We start from the raw sequence: 19,613 nt of genomic DNA on the forward strand, positions 1-19,613 counted from the left end.
TTCAGGACTTCCAATTTCAGAGCTGCCTAATGACAGCCCATTAGCCGTTAGCTCTGAAAGAAGCCCCATCTAACAATAAGAAAGAATGGATAATATTAAAGCCAAATTGGCTTGGTTAACTCTGGGTTCTGCCTTTGCTAAGTCCGTAAATGACTATGGTCCAGAATCACAAAAGCAAATTTTTCTAAGAACAAAATGAAAAATCTCGCTCATTAAACATCAAATCTAACAGATGACACAATTGTCAGATGGCTCTAAAATTTAACACACAAACAATTAAAAATATTTTCTTATTGCAACTGAATTCCTTATTTGATTATAAGGAAATATACATTCCAAAGGCTATTTAAAAAATCAATTTTTTCTGGTAAATATATTTGGCTACTTTTCCTGTGAAAAATGACTGTTCACTCTTAAAGTTTTATTTGTATACTGTTGAATTATTAGGAAGTGTGCAAATTTTCCAATCTGTGACACTCAGCTTTCCAAAGCAAACAGATAGATACTCATGTTATAGCAGTTGGAAATTCCCTATAAGGGAGTTTTAAAACCAGCTTTTATGAGTGATGTGAAATTGAGTACCGCATTCTGGATTTGTGTGTATCAAATACCACTGCTGTGGTTACTTGTCTATTTTTGCAACCCTTAGAGAGATGGCTAAAGAGAAAGACAACTACTTCCAAAAAAGTTTCCTCAAGCAGAGTGGAGTAGAAGCCAGCAAGTTATGATGTGGGTAAGTATTAAAAATACAGGCTTTTGTACTCCAACCATAGTTCTACCAATAGAGAGCTGTTTAGCTCTTGAAAAGTTACACAACTTCTCTGAGGCTTAGTTTTCTCATGTGCAAAAAGGAGGTATTAACTTCACAGGGTGACTGAATATGTAATGAGACAATATACTTAACCTTGCGTTCTATTCATTTCCTAGCTCCTAACCTAGTGGACTTCCTTCTCTAGAGTAGAAGCACGTTAGGGGTAAGTTCACTTCCGGTTCCTTTACTCGTCCTCTCCTTGTCAAAGGTCAACTGGAAAGAGGTCAAAAATGTTGCCTAGCAATTAAAAGTGGACTCCTAGGTTATGTTCAGAGAGCAGCCTCACCTACTAAGAGAGTTTTAAGCTCGGCGTATGCTTGGGAGTCTGGCAGAATTCAACTAAACCTTTTCTAGTTGATCGCTGTTGAGTCAGGAAATGTAAACGTTCTCTCATCTAATTCTCAACAACTTGGGCGAAGCAGGTGTTGAACATATTTGGGAGGTAATATGTGACAGAATGTTACAGACACTTTAGTATCATGACTTATCGGTGATGTGGTTTGGGGCATTAGCTCTCTGAGTCACAATATCACAATTATCACCTATAGATAATGAGGAAAATGGTACCCATAAAATACTGCTCTGAGGACTCCAGAGTCTAGCTCAGGACCTTGTCTAGGAATGCTGGGGTTTTTTTCTCCTGCTGTTGTTTATTTTTTTGTCATGTTTCTTACTGTGGTTTTAAAATATTGTGGAAAATTATGTTAATGACATAGGTTAATGTTATTATTTTACTTAGTAATGATGTAGCTTTTAATATTTGGCTGAATTTTGAATTTTTAAAACATGTCATCCCATATAGCAACTTAGAAGGTGTTAAATAATATATTTAAAGTGTCATGTGGGACTTCCCTGGTGGATCAGATGGTAAAGGATCTGCTGGCAATGCAAGAAACCCAGATTCAATCTCTGGGTGGGGAAGACCCTCTAAAGAAGGATCCAATATTCCTGTCTGGAGAATTCCATGGACAGAGGAACCTGGGGACTACAGTCCATGAGGTGGCAAAGAGCCAGACACGACTGAGTGGCCACTTAACTTATGGGAATTCCCTGGCGATCCAGTGGTTAAGACGCCATACTTCCATTTCAGGAGCTGCAGGCTCAATCCCTGGTCAGGGAACTAACAGCCTGCATACCTTGCTGCACAGCCACCACCCCCCCCCCAAATGTGTCATAGAAACACTTTCCACTCCAAATGATGCATTGTTTCTTGAATTCTGCTCTTTGTGAATGAAAAAAAAAAAAAAAGCCAAGTTATACAGTCTCTGTAATGAACATGGAACTTTTATTTCATTACTCTAAGAAAGGCAAAAGGGGATCTTATGAACTACATATCATCATCAAACTAAAATATAGAAAGATCTAAAAGTTTCAACCAGGCCCCAAGGTCGTGGAAGAACCAGGCCATGTAGCACTTCTCATTGTCATCAGGGTGCTCTCAAAAAAACATGATGCAGCTGGAGTGTATCTGGCATAGTATAGTAATGAGCAAAGGGTTTTGCGAGCAAAGAGTTTTGCAAGCAAAACACCTAAGCACTGTCATACTAATCCAAGATAAAAATTTATGTGAAAGTTTACATTTTTAAAGTCTTCTTCATATGAGAAAAAGGAGGGGAATAATTTAGGTTTTCCAAATTCCTTCTGGCTTGCTGTAAGTTTGAAGGAAAGAATGACTATACAAGTCAGCAGCTGATGGGTGGGGTGGCTACAGTTTCCCTTGGTCCAAAGTGGAAATAAGCACATTCTGAAAATAAATTTCTATGATTAATTTGAAATACCTGAGGCCAATACTTTGCAAATACCTGAGACAAAAAATGTGCTGAGCTATGTGGTTTAAATTGTACTACTGTTGCCCTACCAGTTTCACAGAAAAATTAATAAAACATTAATAAAATACAAGTTATCCTGCGGAATTTAAAAGTAATTGAAAACCACAAATGCTTTGCCCTATTTTCACATAATTTGAAAATATGAAAACCCCACAAAGACATACTATAAAAGACTGTGGACAGTGTTATGATCATTTTTAATAAGGAAAGAGTTTGCAATGAATGGCTAAAATCCATACACCACCTCTCCACTAAAGCTTCCATTTAAGACAAGCAGAACTTCAGTCTGAAGAAAACAATTTCATTACATTTGTCTTACCATTTAAAAATCATGTATTTAAGACATTCCATCTATAGTGTAATTAAGCACAACTAACTTTATCATACAGAACAATACTGTACATATGTGAGTTGGTAAACACATACATCATACCTCAAATTCTGCCCCCCATAGAAATCAATTAGCATATTACAAAAATATGTTAATTTTTCTATGCTTATTTTTTCCATGCTAACATTCCATAATGTTCTTTTGACAAATATTTATAGCCACATTGATTTTATATTTTAGAGTCTATTTGTAATTACAGTAGCTCATTTATTTTTGTGTATGAAGTTTCCAAACCTCTGCATAAATCCTCGAAACTTGCTTTCATTTGGCTGAAACGAGTGGTAAACACCAGTGTTATAATTAAGCATCGGGCTGGCCCTGCCATAACTGTTGCCCATAGTTGAGGATTTCACTTCTGGCCGGTGTGTGCTGCTATTTGGCATGTTGTTTGTTGGCTGAATAGAGCTTTCAATCCTACAAAATGGCTCAAAACGACTGTAAACACGCCGGTCCATTGAATGAGTTCTCAGAAGCTCATCATTGGGCTTTGATCTGGGAGAAGAAGTTGGTTTTCTTTCAGGAACAGCAACTGCTTTAATCTCCTTTGAATCTCGGTACTGGATCTGCTCAGTGTTGAATCTGGGGGCAGAGGCATCTCCTGCTGTTTCTGAGAACTTGCTTTCAGCTGGACCTGAAGAAGCTATGGTTTTGTTACTTTCGTCGGATGGAGAATGTGTCCTCTGAGATGAACGTACTGCTACATCTTCCTTACTCTTGTGGATGCTGCCTGGAGAGTTGGATGAAGAGGAAGTCTTTCTCTTAGGTGATGAATCATTTTTGGGTCCTGATTTTTTTTGTTTTTGATTCTCTTCAGCCTCAGAAATTAAGGTGTCAGAACTACTACACATTCTGTAAAAGGCAGGTGCTTTGTTTTTGGATAGATTGTCTTTCTTTTCTGGGGTAAGGCTAAGTAATGATCTTAACTTCTGAGATCCCTTTTTCAAAAAATTTGGGGAACCCTTCACTTCTTTCTTGGAAGTGACTTCTTTGCTGGGCTCCTCTCTATTCACATCAAGCAGCGCAGCCATGGAAACTGACTTGGTAGCAGTGCCACTTGGAGGCTCTCCCTTGGGACCCTCCTCTTCCCCCTCCTCCGCCTCTTCCACACCATGTGTCATGTTGTGCATGCTTTTAGAGCTTTTTAACAGATCCTCTTTAGGTTTTTCTGGTTGTCTCACTGGATTCCTGGTAAGTGTGCTATACACATACTGCTTACTATTTCCATGACCCATGTTAGCTTTTGAGTGGTCAAAGAATGGGAAACTGCGCCTTTTAAGCAGATTCTCATTTTTCTGATTCTTTAGGTTTTCTGTCTGCTTATTTGCACACAAGGTTGTATATAAATAGTTGTTTGACTCCGTAGGCCCATTTGTAGTTGGGTTCAAGGCTGGCGGGTGGCTTTCAGGAACCTGTAAGGTGTGCATTTTTGGTGCCTCTGGCTGCACTGAGAACTGGGGTGCTGGCTCCTCTGAGGGTCGGTCTGTCGTGAGCTGTGTGCCTGTTGGGGTGTCTGGGATCTTTTTAGGTGTGTCACTTCCCTGTGAACCAACGACCGTTGAATTTGAGGAATCAGTTGTACAGCTGTTGACTTCCTGCTGCTCAGGTAAAGTGGGTTTAAACACGAGAGAGGAGCGAAGCCGAGAGTGAGTGTACAGAGCGCTGGCTTTCAAATTCTCCGGCCCCTCGTAGCCCTCAAACCTGTCGGCGGGAGCAGATCCGTTGGAATCAGGGGCGGCCTCTGAGTGGTCATTTAAGTAGGACTCAATCCTCCAGTTACGCAAAAATGACTTTGTGGTATGTTCAAGGGTTGGCATGCGTTGTTGCAAGAAGCGAATATGATTGTCCGTCCCGTTAAAAGACCTCCGCACGTTAGAATTCCTTTCTGGAAGATTGGTCGTCTTCCTCTGGGCGAGTCGGTCGGCAAAACTCTGGGCAGGTGTGTGCTGGCGGCCTCCGTAGCCTCCCCGGGATGAGGACGCCACGCTGAGGCTGTCTGAAGGCCTCTTCCAATTCCCAGGCGCGTTGACATTTCGATTCAGAGCCCTGTTGAGCAGCAAGTATGGCGTCGTTTCCGGCTGTTCCCCGGCATAACTGTGCCTCTTCCAATTTTCATGTAACTGACTGGGCTGGTGCTGACGGATTGGACCGTTAAAGTTGGGAACAAAGTGAGGTTTGTACGCATGATTTCTTATGTTGTATTTGTCATGTTCATTGCGAGTATATAACCCTCTGTTTTTGAAGTAGCTAGAATCGAGCTTATGAATGCTGTCTTGTCTGCCAAAAAGGTTTCTCTGGCTGGAGACAGAAGCTAAGGAAGACACGGAGCGCTGGTAAGTACCGTTCTCCCAGAGGGCTTTGCCGTGGTTCACCCTGACTGACTCTTCCGGGGCAAAAGAGCTGGGGACACAGGACCTGGCGTAGAGAGTTCTAAACTCCTCATCGAAGGACTCGACAAGGTGTCCTGTGATGATCTGAACCATGCTGAGGTGCGCTTTTTCAAATGACCACATGTAGCTGGAAAAAATAAAAAAATAAAAATTGGCAAACATTAACTGTGCTGACAATACTTAGCTCTAATGATATGTGTCATTTAATGTTGACAAAGAGTATTTTTGTTTTCTTTAATTACCATAATTTAGAACTTCAGTCATTACATCTTTGCAATATGTCTCCTCACTCCTGTATTCATATTTTAAATAACAAGGCAACTCAAGTCCTGGCTTTGAATCCATCATAATTTTGAAAAGTACAAAGAAAAGCTGAGTGTGCATTTTGCAACTCTGCCTACTAAGAGTTTATGGAGCAAAATATGGCATTCTACTTCATATGCAGCATCCTGGTCAGGTGCAGGCGAGCTGCTATTGAAGGAAAAGTTGAGAAAACTGGCCTCTTCCAAGCCAATTATTCCCCATGAACTTAGACATTAGTTTCCTCCCAGCCAGAATGAGAATAAGGACAGTATAATTGTTACAATTCCTTATGGTCACAACATGTCATGATGCAAGACAGTCTGTGCTAATGCACGTACTTCATCTCTGTGTCTTAAGTGTACATGGAGTTTAGGGTGCTAGAAGTTGGAAATGGACATAGGATTTGTGGCAGGAGCCTCAGCCACTAACGGCATCCTTCAATTCACTCAGTGTCCGCAGTAAATGCAGTCCTCACAAACCAAGCCAGTTAGAATGCCAATTAAGATCTCTGCTTGTAGAATACAGTTGCGTTTATGTACAGAAATGCCTTTATTGTACTTTGCGGAATTTCTAAATCTCTTTCCCAGATTTTAGAGGTGACACTTGTTTTGAAGTTTCATATATAATTTTAAATCTTATTTTAGAAAATCTTGATGATATAACATACAGAGTCACTGAGCTGAAAAAGCCATTTTAATATGCTGTGTCTCAAAAAAATGGACATGATATAATGGGGGGGGTCATATGAAAGGAGCATACTATTTATACAGGGAAGACAGTAACAAAGGCAGATGGAAATATTAAAAGAATTTACAGAACAATAAAATACATAAACTATCATAAGCAGCAGTGTGCGACTTAAAAATCTTATTCTGATATGTTCAATTTTTTCTAGTGTGCTTACTAAATTCATGGTATGAGCAGAGTACATAAAAGTACTTTTTATGTACAGATATGTGGCAACTAGGATGACTTACAAGAAATGGTACAAAAGTGAATTGTTACAGGAATTTTCAATCCAACTGTAGATATGAATATATGAAAATAAAATTTGCTAAAAACAGCAAGCAAAGGCTTTCAAATAGGAGGCTATCCCCAGAGACAGTAAGAGTTTAGCAGTATTTTGACAGAAACTATGAAGCCATGAAGTTCAGATCTGAAAAGTGGGAAAACCATTTTGGGGAAAGAAGAAAGATGGAAAAAGAATGGAAACAGGAGTGGCCGTGTTTTGGTTGAACACAGAAAGCAAATTATACTTAATTGAAGAAGCTATAGAACAGACTGATGGGGTCTTCCCTAACAATCCAGTGGTTAAGATTTCACCTTTCCAATGAAAGGGGTGAGGGTTTGATCCCTGGTCAGGAAAGTAAGATTCCACATGCCTGGTGGCCAAAAAACCAAAACAAAAAAACAGAAGCAATACTGTAACAAACTCAATAAAGACTCTAAAAATGGTCCACAGCAAAATAAAATCTTTGAACTAGTGGAAGAAATCTTGAAATCAAAGCAAAGAGATCACAAGATTAAAAAAAAACTTACACAAAATTCTCTCTCAGTCAAACCTGTGGACAATACTATGTATCATCCAGGTTTTACTATGACAATTTCAAATGAGGGTATCCAATTCAAAATTTGATTTACATACTTTGACAAAGAAAAGTTTATGTGTTTTATGTCCTCAATGTTGGTATCATGATGTAGCCATCACCTGTTGTATCTTCCTGATAACACCGTCCTCATGACGTGTGGGCTGTCACACTGTGTGAGGTGGGAGTAGAGATGCCAGACCTCTCTAGAAATGCTGGGAGTTTAGCATATAAAGACACTTTATGGCAAAGAAATTTGAATTGAAGTATGTATAAAATAGATAAGTGATGAGAACTGACTCTCCTCAGGGAACTCTCCTCAGTGCTCTGTGGTGACCTAAATGGGAAGGAAATCTGAGGAAGAGGGGGTATATGTCTATGTATAGCTGATTCACTTTGCTGTACGGTAGAAGCTAATACAACACTGTAAAGCAACTATACTCCAGTAAAAATAGCAACACCAAGAAAGAGGCATTCTGAATTTGCCTACAAGGAAAACAACGGCAATACTAGAACAAGAGACGTAAAAGCTGTTTTTATCCAAAAGGGTGTACATTTTTAACCAGTTTCCACAAAAACCGGTTCATAACTGTTCCACCAGAACCTGTCCTTTGCTGATGATAAGAAAAATCCATAATGATTAGTCAGAAAAAAAAAAGCCAAAATGGCAAGGGCTACCAGCATCATTTTTTTTAAAGAAGTCTATTTGAAATTAACATGAAATAATAGAGAGTAGAGTTGTTAGATAATAGTTTTGATGAATTTTAATAATCTGTGCTCCTACAAGTCCATATTCACTTCCACAAATAGTAACTTAAGTTTTGCCTCTGTCTTATGATGTAGATGAAAAGATAAAAAGTTTCTGTGGCTATTTGTTTGTTCTTCCCAACACTAGTTTTTTTTTTTTAATTAGTTTATTTATCTATTTTTTTTAACTTTACAATCTTGTATTTGTTTTGCCATACATTGACATGAATCTACCATGGGTGTACATGTGTTCCCCTTCCAGAACCCCCCTCCCACCTCCCTCCCCATCCCATCCCCCCAGGTCATCCCGGTGCACCAGCCCGGAGCACCCTGTATCATGCATCGAACCCGGACTGGCGATTCGTTTCACACATGATAATTTACATGCTTCAATGCCATTCTCCCATATCATCCCGCCCTTGCCCTCTCCCATAGAGTCCATAATACTGTTCTATTTATCTGTGTCTCTTTTGCTGTCTCACATACTGGGTTATCTTTACCGATTTACTAAATTCCATATATATGTGTTAGTATACTGTATTGGTGTTTTTCTTTCTGGCTTACTTCACTCCCACTGCTGGGCATACACACTGAGGAAACCAGAATTGAAACAGACACATGTACCCCAATGTTCATCGCAGCACTGTTTATAAGGACATGGAAGCAGCCTAGATGCCCAACACCAGTTTTAAAGCAGCTCAGTTACAGTCATCTCAAAAGATAACACCTATTAGTAGGAAGACGAAGCTGACATGAAGCTATTGCCGAAGATAATCTTCAAAGTCAAGTTAATCATAAAATAGAAAGCCCTCATTAGGATGAGATTAACTAGTAAACACCATTCTATAAGTCAAGTGAACTCTCATTTTAATTAAAATTTTCAGTTAAAGCCCCTCTAAAACCAAGTGGGTCTGAACAAATAGATATACAAGTAATGAGTCATTTGCAATAATTCATTAATTTCAAGCACTGCTCTTAACACGTTTTCCTTTCAAACTGCAAAGAGGATTTTCACTAGAGGATCCTTGAGCAAATATTAACAGTTAAAACATGCCTAGAATAATAGCTGACTTTTGGGGCTTTGGATGCATTAACTCATTTAATTCTCATGATACGAGGTAGATTCTCTGATTATGCTCCTTTTACAGAGGAAGAAACTAACACGCAACCAAAGTAAGTAACTTGCCCACGGCCATTCCCTTCAATGCATTGCCTCTTTCTTCTGGACTTTTAAGTTCTTAAGATAAGAGGCAAACTTTTCCCTTTTCTTATCCTGTTGACATCCACAGCTCTCCTGAACTTTTCCTACAGCCTTTAGGAGTGAGTCTACTGTGCTCCGGTGACCTAGGAGTTCAGGTGTTTGTTGGCATTTTTATCTGCCTATTGTTATGGCCTTAACAATATGTGACCCATTCAAGATCTATGTCTGAAATTTATAAGGGAGTTTTAAGGCAGCGCTTTTCTCTAGAGCCAGCCGGACCTGGACTGCCTTTTGGTCCTTAGCTGTGATGTTTTTAGACAAGCCACTGAACCTTCCAGAACTTCAGTTTCATCATTTATAAAATGTAGATAAAAACATCTGCCTTGCAGATACGTTGTAAGGACTGGGAATGAAACATAAGGGCCAAGTTAGAACAGAAGTGGTTATATTCCTCCAGCGGTAGTATAGAAAGAAGCCAAAGAGTAGATCTGGGGCTGGAAAATCTGCCCACCAAGCATTTAAACAGTCAGACTCTTTAATGATTTTTTTCAGTAACATTCTGATTACAGCATAATAATCATCAGAGTCTCAATAATACTAAAATAAGAGCAATCCATTAAGCAGGTTCTTCAAGGTGATACAGTTTCTATTTATATGAACAATTTATGCTTCATACTGTTTTCATAAGGAACAAGAACACCTTAAGCATTATAAAGCTTTAGGGAACCTGAGATATTATTCAATTCCCTCATTTTGGGGAGGAAGAACTTGAAGCCCAGGTAAGTTATGTGACTTGCCGATGACTTAATATTCCTTCATGCAGAACTGAAACGCAAGTCTCTCCAAGTTTTCCATGCAAGGGTTCTTCTTTTATTTTTAAGAAATAACTAAGCAGATTACATTAAAGCTTGAAACTCATCAATTCTATAAATGATTGATAATATTGGAGTGTAAATACAATGACCTTACCTGTAGGAACCATACATAACTTTCTGGCAGTCAACCAGCAAAAATTTCTGTTCCATTTTTCCATGAAATTTTGCTCCTGTTTTGGAAAGATAATCTTGACCTTTTACTGTCCGCACTCGAATATTCTAGAATTGAATGTAAATATAAAGTAAATATTATGGTTAGAGCGGGGATATTTTGAAAAGTAAAATATATTAACATAAAAACTTTTTAATCAAAAAAGTACACATGTAACAATTTCTTTAAACATGTAACAACAACAATAAAGATAGGGAATAGTACATTTTAAAACAAAACCTGAAAAGGACGCACTCGAAGAAAATGGTCACTTAAATAATGCATTTTAATGTAACTTAAATCATTTCTACCTGATGGTTTTATAGATCTCTTAGGGTTCTACTGCAGGAGCTCCTTTCAGGTTATATAGCATGACAACAAAACAAGGTTAAAATTCAGCCTCATCTTGATGACTCAGCCTTCACTGAAATGATTGCGACAAGAAACATCTGCTGAATGAAAGACTCACTCAAGTCAGTTGTTTCAAGGTTGCCCATGCAAAACTGAAACATTAATTATGACTGACAGCAAAGTTAACTCAGGAGCTTAAGTGCCCCACCATCAAGAAAAGCACCCTATAAAACCATCATGAAGATGATGAAGTCATAATCTGAAAAGGACAAGGGGACCCTTCTGTGGTCACCACGTTAAACATATGGTGTACATTTGGAGTGATATAGCTTCACGTGCCTTTCATTTGACTGAGAGAGAGTACCAGAAGACAACAAAACAAACTACAGAATTCTTACTCTGAGACGTTGAACTTGACAGCCCTGTTTCTCTGTCATACTTAGGAAATGACAAAAGTTGGACTCATCAAGCAGAATGTACACAGATATTCCTCGAGTTGATGCCTCCACGATTTCTTTGAAAATGTCCACGTCTGTAAACATATCCATCACTAAGGCAATGACCTGTTAAAGATACGAATAGGAACCAATGTTAGATACCCAACAGAGAAAGACCAAGAAAGTGCTTGCTTTCAGAAAAAATGGATAAAATAGAAAATAGCTAAATGTATATTGAAAATAAACTATATACAGATTTATCACATTAAATAATTTCATACTAGCTTTAAATCAAAGGGAATCTGCATTTCAGTAGAATGTTGAGTGAAGGGCAGATATGAATCTCGGTGATCAAGGTTGTCTGCAGGGTGAATAGAGGGGGCAGTTAGATGAAGGGTGGAAATTAGTGCTACTGTTTCTATGGGAAATGTTTCCAGGGGAAAGCAACATTTCTGGAACTAGTAGTTTTAAGAATAAAAGTCTTGGTGAACGGGGACAGAAAAAAAAAAAAATCTTCTAGAAATAGAAATATAGCTGAGAAAGGACCAAAGATAAGAAAAGTATAAGGAGAATTGAAGACCAGAAAATTAAATATATATGCCTAAAATCAGCTGAGCAGACAGAACAAGTAAAAGGAAAAAAAAAAAAAAAGGAAAAAAGATGATTAAAATGGTAAATGCAGAGAGAAATATCCTAAAGGAATAGGCCCCTAAAATGGAGAGAGTCCAAATTAACTGTTGAAAACAGAACCATTACTGACTGAGAAGCAAGGGGAATGAAATGATGGTGAAAGAAGTGGAAGTCATTGAACTGGCCACCCACTACACGCCAGATGCGGGGGGCGGAATCCCTGCCCTTTGCGAAGCTTACAAAGAGGGGAAAGAGACCATAAACAATGCATAGAAGAGGAAATTATGTGATGAGCTGTAAGATAGTGTTTACTGGGGGAAAATTAGAGCAGGGTGAGGAGGGTCACGAGTTCTTGCAAATGGAGAAGTGGGGGGGTTGTGGCATCTCTGAGAGAATGTCCTTTGAAAAAGCCCTTAAGCTGGATATCCTGACAGATTGTATCTCAGGCTGGGGGACCCCACAGTGCAAAGGTCCTACCTCAGGTTTAAGAAACAGCAAGGGTGGGAAATAAAAGAAGGAGTGGAAAATCTTATCAGAAAGCCTTGAAGACGGTACAAAGCTTTCAGTGTTTTTTTCCTGAATAAAATGTTAGCTTTTTATTGAGGCAATAATATGGTCTCATTTATGTTCAAAAAAGATTGTTCTGTCCCCTGTGTTAGGAACAGATGGTAACGCTGGGAGGCAGGGTGGAAACAGGGAGGCCGGTGGGAGGTCCTGGTGGCCCGCACTAGAACGGTCCTGGGAGCAGCCACCTTCAGTGGTGAGCAGAAGCAGTCAGCACGGGGCTCTCTGAGCTGCAAGGACTTCTGTATGGGCTGAATGTGGGATGGGAGAGAGAGAGGGGGAAAGAGGCTGACTCTAAGATTTGGGGGCTCTTTAACCTCAAGGACCACGTTGTCATCAACTGACATAGGGGAGAATACAGCTGGAGTAAATTTTAGGTAAAAGATTAGAAAGTCAGGGGACCTGGATATTCAAGGGGAATGCTGCATAGGGAGGTCTAGGTCTGAACTTTCAACTGGGTGTCATGGGGTAGAGATGATGATGACTAAGTCCAAGTCGACAGGGGAGACTAGATGAGTAAGTTATGTGGTCTAGTACAATGGGTAGGGCAGCAAAGGAAGGCTAAGAAAAGTGGGCCTCCTGAGAGGTACGTCAAGACAAGGTATTAACAAGAACGGTGTCCTCAAGGGTGTCCTATCATGCCACAAGGCCAGGTAACATGGGGATTAAGCATTCATCGGATTTAGTAATATACATGTTATTGATGACTTCACAGTGTAGTTTTAGTGGAGTAGTGAGATCAAAAGCTTTCTTGGGAAGGGTTTAAGAGAGCTTGAGTGGCCAGACACTGGAAATAGCAGGTACAGGTAACTCTTTTTGAGTAATCTGGCTACAAGAAGAAGCAGAAAAACAGAGCGGTAGCAGTGGGTTAAGCTGGGTCAATGGAAATTGTATTTTTTATTTTAAGGTGAGAGAAGTAACAGCAGGTCTGTGTGCTAATGAAATGCTACAGTGAAGAGTGAAAGTTAATGATGCAAGAGATAGTTGGAGGTGGTATGGGGCATTGGGGGTTTCTGGAGGAAAATCTTGGAGTAGACAATAAAATATAGGCTATAGGGGTAAAATAATCAGAGTATAGGGAATAAAGGCCAGTAAAAGATCACTGTACTACCAAGGCAGAAGCCAGGTAGAAGGTGCTGGTGGGAAGGCAGGTGTGGTGCTTGTGGTGGGGGATGATGCTCTCCTCCGAATGCTGCCATTTCTTTGTGAGATGGGAAGACCTTGGATTATGGAAGACATCTAAGTGTTGTGAGGGAAGGGGCATTAAGTAGTAATCTAAAATGATAGAAAAGGCAATAGGTTATGAATATAGTGTAACTGCAGGGCAACATTAAGGACCCATCAAATCATAAAATGAGACCAGTCAATGTGCTGGTGAACAGGGGAGCAGTCATGCAGCACGCAGTCAACTGAAATGCTCCAGTGAAGAGTGAAAATTAATGATGAAAGAGATAGAAGATGTGTAATGTAGGAGGTTTCCCTTGTAGCGCAGAGGGTAAAGAATCTGCCTGCAGTGCAGGAGACCCAGGTTCGATCCCTGGGTCTGGAAGATCCCCTGGAGAAGGAAATGGCAACCCACTCCAGCATCCTTGCCTGGGAAATCCCATGGACAGAAGAGCCTCGTGGGCTGCAGTCCATGGGGTCGCAAAGAGTTGGACACGACTGAGCGACTAATACACACACACACACAATGTGCAGTAGCTAAGATGATTGAACCTGGGATTTAAACTCGATAAAGAGAGGAGAGATAGTGTCACAGATGTGAAAGGCAGGGAAACAGGGGTAGGATCAAAGAATGTGAGGTCTCACTGGAGCTAAACGATAGTTAAATGTTAAGGAATTGTCCTTAATTTTTTACAATGACAGTAATATAATCATAAAAGGTAGCTACAGATAGAAAATGTTGCCTTGTATTTAATTCACATTATAAAAGGTGAACTAAAATTGGTGATGAAAAGTGGAAGCCAGTTGATGGTACCTGAGTGTTCTATATGCTGTTTCCTCTACATTTGAAAATTTCCACAGCGCAAAGTTAAAACTAAATAGATAAGTGAATAAGTGGACATTAGATATTAGCAGGTTCCAGAGGTACCAGGTGCCAGAAATACAAGCAGGAGTGCTGGTCAGAGGAGGGTGAATTATGTCCTACAGGATCTGCAGGTACAGACTGTGATGCTATCAAGGACATGATTGGGAGTCAGGGCTGAGACGCATGTAGGACAAGATTGTGGGAGGAGAGAAGGAAAAGGATTCAGATCCTTTTCACAGATATTGAAATTTCCAGCAGAACTGCTGGAAAGAGTGATGGACACCAAGGAACAAAAATGGTTAAGAAACAAGAAGAAATAAATTTATTAAAAAAAAAAAAAAGAAACAAGAAGGAAATGAAATGCCCTGGCAATAGGCACATGGCAGCAATCACTAAGATGATGTGTTGGATACACTGCAAATACATCGATGAAGAAAGTCATGGATAATATCTGGTTTAATCCAATAAGATGTTAGAACAAAATACTGGACCATGTTCAAATAACACAAGATGACATTCTTTAAACAGTCAATAAAACATACTTCAATCAGATTTTCTTTAGGAAGAATAATTTCAATCCTTCTAATGGCCTCCCATGACCCTTTCCTTATTTAAAATTGAGATGAGGTGCCTGAAGGGAGAAGCTAGTTAGAACAGCCTCATCTGTATCTTCTACATACTCTTTAGAAAATCAAACATGTGAAAACCTTCAGTCACATCCACAATTATTAACGTGTTTATGATACAATAATGAGTGATGTGATGGTATATGGACATTGACATAAAGAAGTGAAAGTGTCCATTTTACAAACTTATTTTACAAAATAACTTTAAAAACCATGTCTGGAGCAGTCTAGCACTAATTTTTTAACTAGAATGGGATTTTTTTAAATAGAAAAATAGTATCATACTACATAGTATTTAAAAAAAAATTGACCAGCATATCTAAAGAATTTATTTATAATTTGCCAGAAAAATCATGTAACAAATTACTTCAGACTTTGGAAATGAACACAAATGTATGACAGATAAATAAAAGGTTTTGTTTGTTAAAAGTAATTGAAGCCATTCAGCCAATGGATGATTCTAACACATGTAAGATAGAACAAATGACAATCTCTCTTGCATGACAGATAACACAATACATCAGGATCCGGGAGACCAGATTACACCTTTCTGACAAGTTTATCTGATGGCAACAGAGCCAGGTACCTTATCAGGATTTCTGGTTCCCAGTACCCTCAATAGATACCTAGAAAAATTATATATATAAAGTCTACAGAGAATTTCAGCTGTGCCAAGAAAGGCAAAATAAAATATAAAATGTAGCCACCTTTTTAAATGGTGGTTTACATTCATGGAAAGGAATGATAATTAGAAATGAGCTATGCCAAATCTGATATGAAGGTATTACATTCCCAGCTAGTTAGCTAAATCACACTGTGCTGTAGAAATAACCAAAATGACTGTATCTGATGAAATAAAAATGATATACTTGGTTAGTACAAGGTTTTTCAAAGGGTACGTTAATTAATTTTATGTCAACACAGAAGTCATTTACATTAAATGGGATCCATTAAACTACCATGTAACAAATTTTTAAACTTTTCTTGCGTCTTCATTAGTTACTTTTATTCTTGTTTGATAAATTGGAAATGTAAACAAGCAAATGCATTCCTCAACAACATGAGACTTATTTGAGAGATATCTTGCATCTTTTAGTAGTTTCAGAGAACTTGATTCAAGGATGTGAGTTTCCACTTATTTATCTCAGATTAGTAAATTTCCCTGAAGAGACCTAGACACAATTAACTAAAATAATATAAATAGTGACAATACATTTATGGTAACTTCATATTCATGATACAACTTAAATTCCTTTAGAGAAGGAAATAATGAGTTGTTATGTAAGACACTCTAAAAATAATTCAGAGAAAGGAAAAAATATTCTATTTCTACAAGAATGTTAGGGGTGAGTACAAAGTAGGATGACATCCACTACTGGGGCTTCATGAATAAGCCTTAAATAAATCAATAAAGATTATTTTTAGCCATACAACTGGAAGACTAGCATTACAGGCAGAGAGGCAAAGATCAGAATGATGATCACAGTAATATTTTAATAAATGTTTATTGAATTAACCTAAAAATAAGCACAAAGCTTATCCGCTTTATGAATATGGAGCAAATTTATTTGGGACTTAACTGTATAGCTCTACGAAGTATCTTGCAAATCTGATATACGTTTAGATTTGATATTGATAGGAATATAAACTCTGAAAAATAAAATACCCACACAAAATAGTGTCCTGGGAAAATGTATCTGATAGCAATATTCATATTGAAAATATCTGAATTCTATTGATTCACATTGACTAAAGAGGATTATGAAGCCCCTCTTTTATTGTAATGCTATTAGGGGCAGTGAAATATTTTTTATTTGTGAGGTAGAAGCCAGTGACAAGAAAAATGAAAAGTGTGGTAGATTTGATAGAAAATGCTCATCATAACGTTGACACTGAATTACTTCCATTTCCTTAGAAACATGCCTCATCACCTTCAGAATTTTAATTTTGAAACCTGTGTTGTTTTCTCCACTGTAATCCATTAAGATAGAACACTATTAGCAATATGCCTTTATATGACCCAGATACTTAATGAAATGTAAGTATACTTTGGGTTAATGTTCTGTAGTTACAGAACTGCCAGAATCACCTTCAAAAATTGAAAAAGTGAATATTATACCTTTTATGCTTCAAAATGCTAAGCACAATTTGAAAGTATTCAGACTTTCTTGGTAATTTTCTACATATATACTGGAGGAGGATTTACTTCCTTCCAATAGGAGAAAAGCTAAAGAGTAATTCAAATTAATAATAATAAAAAAGAGCACTTTAATAATTGCATTTATAATAAAAATCAACACAGCTGGAAAACTTTAAAACTGAGTGATAATTAAGATAAATGATCACTTAAGAAATACAGATTTGTAAATCTGTAATGCCTGTTAAAAGCAATGTCCTAAATGAATTTTAGAAATAAGAGAGCCTGATACTAAGAATACGTGATTTTGACCCTTATCCTACTGCAGCCTAAGTGAAAGTATCCATTTTGTGTGGAATTTCATATATAATATAGTGTATGCACTAGAGTAAGTTTCAGTTTTACATTCGCTGTTTAGTAGTTCAGTCATGTCCAACTCTTTGTGACCCCATGGACTGCAGCCTGCCAGACTTCCATGTTCTTCATTATTTCCCAGAGCTTGCTCAAACTCTTGTCCATTGAATCAGCGATTCCATCCAACCGTCTCGTCCTCTGTCATCCCCTTCTCCCCCTGCCTTCATTCTTTCCCAGCATCAGGGTCTTTTCCAATGAGTCAGCTCTTCCCATGAGGTGGCCAAAGTATTGGAGTTTCAGCTTCAGCATCAGTCCTTCCAATGAATGTTCAGGGTTGATTTCCTTTAAGATTGAATGGTTTCATCTCCTTGCAGTCCAAGGGACTCTGAAGAGTCTTCTCCAGCACAACAATTCAAAAGCATCAATTCTTTGGAATTCAGGCTTCTTCAAGGTCCACTCTCACATCATTCATGACTAGTGGAAAAACCAGAGCTTTGAATATATATGGACCTTTGTCAGCAAAGTGATGTCTCTGCTTTTCAATACTCTGTCTACGTTTGTCATAGCTTTTTTTCCAAGTAGCAAGCAACTTTTACTTTCATGGGCAGTCTCCATCCACAGTGATTTTGGAGTCCAAGAAAATAAAGTCTGTCACTGTTTCCATTGTTTTCCCATCTATTAGCCATGAAGTTATGGGACAGGAAGCCATGATCTTAGTTTTTTGAAAGTTCAGTTTAAGCCAGCTTTTTCACTCTCTTCTTTTCACCTTCCTCAAGAGGCTCTTTAGTTCCTCTTCACTTTCTCTCTTTACAGTGGTATCATCTGCATATCTGAGGTTGTTGATATTTCTACTGGCAATTTTGATTCCAGCTTGTGATTCATCCAGCCCAGCATTTCACATGGTGTACTCTGCATACAAGTTAAATAAACAGGGTGACAATATACAGCCTTGACACACTCCTTTCAGAATGTTGAACCAGTCCATTTTTCCACGTCTGGTTCTAACTATTGTTTCTGACCTACATACAGGTTTTGCTGGAGGCAGGTAAGGCAGTTTGGTATTCCTATATTTAAGGATATTCCACATTTTGTTGTGACCACACAGTCTAAGGCTTTAGCATAGTCAACAAAGAAGAAGTAGATGTTTTTCTAGAATTCTCTTGCTTTTTCTATGATTCAACGGATGCTGGCAATTTGATCTCTGGTTCTTCTGCTTCTAAATCCAGCTTGTACATCTGGAATTTCTCAGTTCCCATACTGTTGAAGCCTAGCTTCAAGGATTTTGAACATTACCTTGCTAGCATGTGAAATGAGTGCAACTGTGCATAGTTTGAACATTTGTTGGCATCCTTCTTTGGGTTTGGAATAAAAACTGACCTTTTCCAGTCCTGCGGACACTGTTGAGTTTTCCAAATTTGCTGGCATATTGAGTACAACACTTTAATAGCATCATCTTTTAGGATTTGTAATAGTTCAGCTGGAATTCCATCACCTCCACTAGCTTTGTTTGTAGTGATGCTTCCTAAGGGCCAGTTGACTTCACATTCATTATGCATACAATAATTTTTGCACACATATGAGTATACTAGCAGCTAAATCGAATCAACTGATTTGGTCTGCTATGAATTGTGTAATCTTTGGAAAGTCACAAATGATTCTGAGTCTCACTGACCTCTACGATATATTAAATTATCCACAGAAGATGGTGTGTGTATTAAGTTCTAAAATGCTATGTTTCAATAACTATTCACTTACTCCTAATTACTCAGCAATTGGATTAAAACATGCATTGTACTTAGTTTTTTTAAAACCTTACTAACCATGACCTGGTGATAGTAAAAACAAACAAAAAACACCTGGGCACTGTACCTAAAGTCAACAGAAAACGTTAAATGGGAATGTCTAGGCTCTGTTATAGGTACAACATATTTTGTAGAACTGGTACATATGTTTGACAACTCAGAAGGGTTTCATAAATCATTTCCCTCTGTTTCTGCATTGTGTTACATGATTGAAAGTACTTATACACCAGTGTTAGGGACTAAATGTTTGTATCTTTCAAAAATTCAGATTTTGAAATCCTGAGCAGGCTTAAAAGAAACAGCAAGAAGAGTCATAGTCTTCTGATTTTACAATTCAGCTCTCTTACCAGTTCTTGTCTTTCTAGCATTTTCTGACAAGTGCCCTTTTCCTGAAAACTGGCC

General features: G+C 38.3%; 1 protein-coding gene and 1 long non-coding RNA gene across 3 annotated transcripts in view; one reads left to right on the forward strand and one right to left on the reverse strand.

Moving 5' to 3' along the window:
* Window positions 1–2,818: 2,818 nt before the first annotated feature.
* The window catches only part of SACK1B (scaffolding CK1 anchoring protein B), a 100,348-nt gene continuing 83,553 nt past the window's right edge, over window positions 2,819–19,613 (reverse strand). For both annotated transcript variants that reach the window (XM_081517482.1, XM_081517483.1), the window contains exons 3-5: window positions 11,031–11,195; window positions 10,225–10,349; window positions 2,819–5,545 (exon numbers count right to left, since the gene is read on the reverse strand). In XM_081517482.1, coding sequence (XP_081373608.1) covers window positions 3,235–5,545; window positions 10,225–10,349; window positions 11,031–11,195 — 2,601 coding nt within the window. In that variant the 3' untranslated portion in view covers window positions 2,819–3,234. The remainder of the gene's footprint in view (window positions 5,546–10,224; window positions 10,350–11,030; window positions 11,196–19,613) is intronic.
* The window catches only part of LOC145516343 (uncharacterized), a 39,281-nt gene continuing 24,628 nt past the window's right edge, over window positions 4,961–19,613 (forward strand). The window contains exons 1-2 of the long non-coding RNA XR_014061312.1: window positions 4,961–5,201; window positions 5,317–5,361. This is a non-coding gene — a long non-coding RNA (uncharacterized LOC145516343). The remainder of the gene's footprint in view (window positions 5,202–5,316; window positions 5,362–19,613) is intronic.

This window comes from Giraffa tippelskirchi, chromosome 8 (genome assembly GCF_054371585.1).
Source record: "Giraffa tippelskirchi isolate mGirTip1 chromosome 8, T2T-mGirTip1v1.2.pri, whole genome shotgun sequence".
Lineage (NCBI taxonomy): Eukaryota > Metazoa > Chordata > Mammalia > Artiodactyla > Giraffidae > Giraffa > Giraffa tippelskirchi.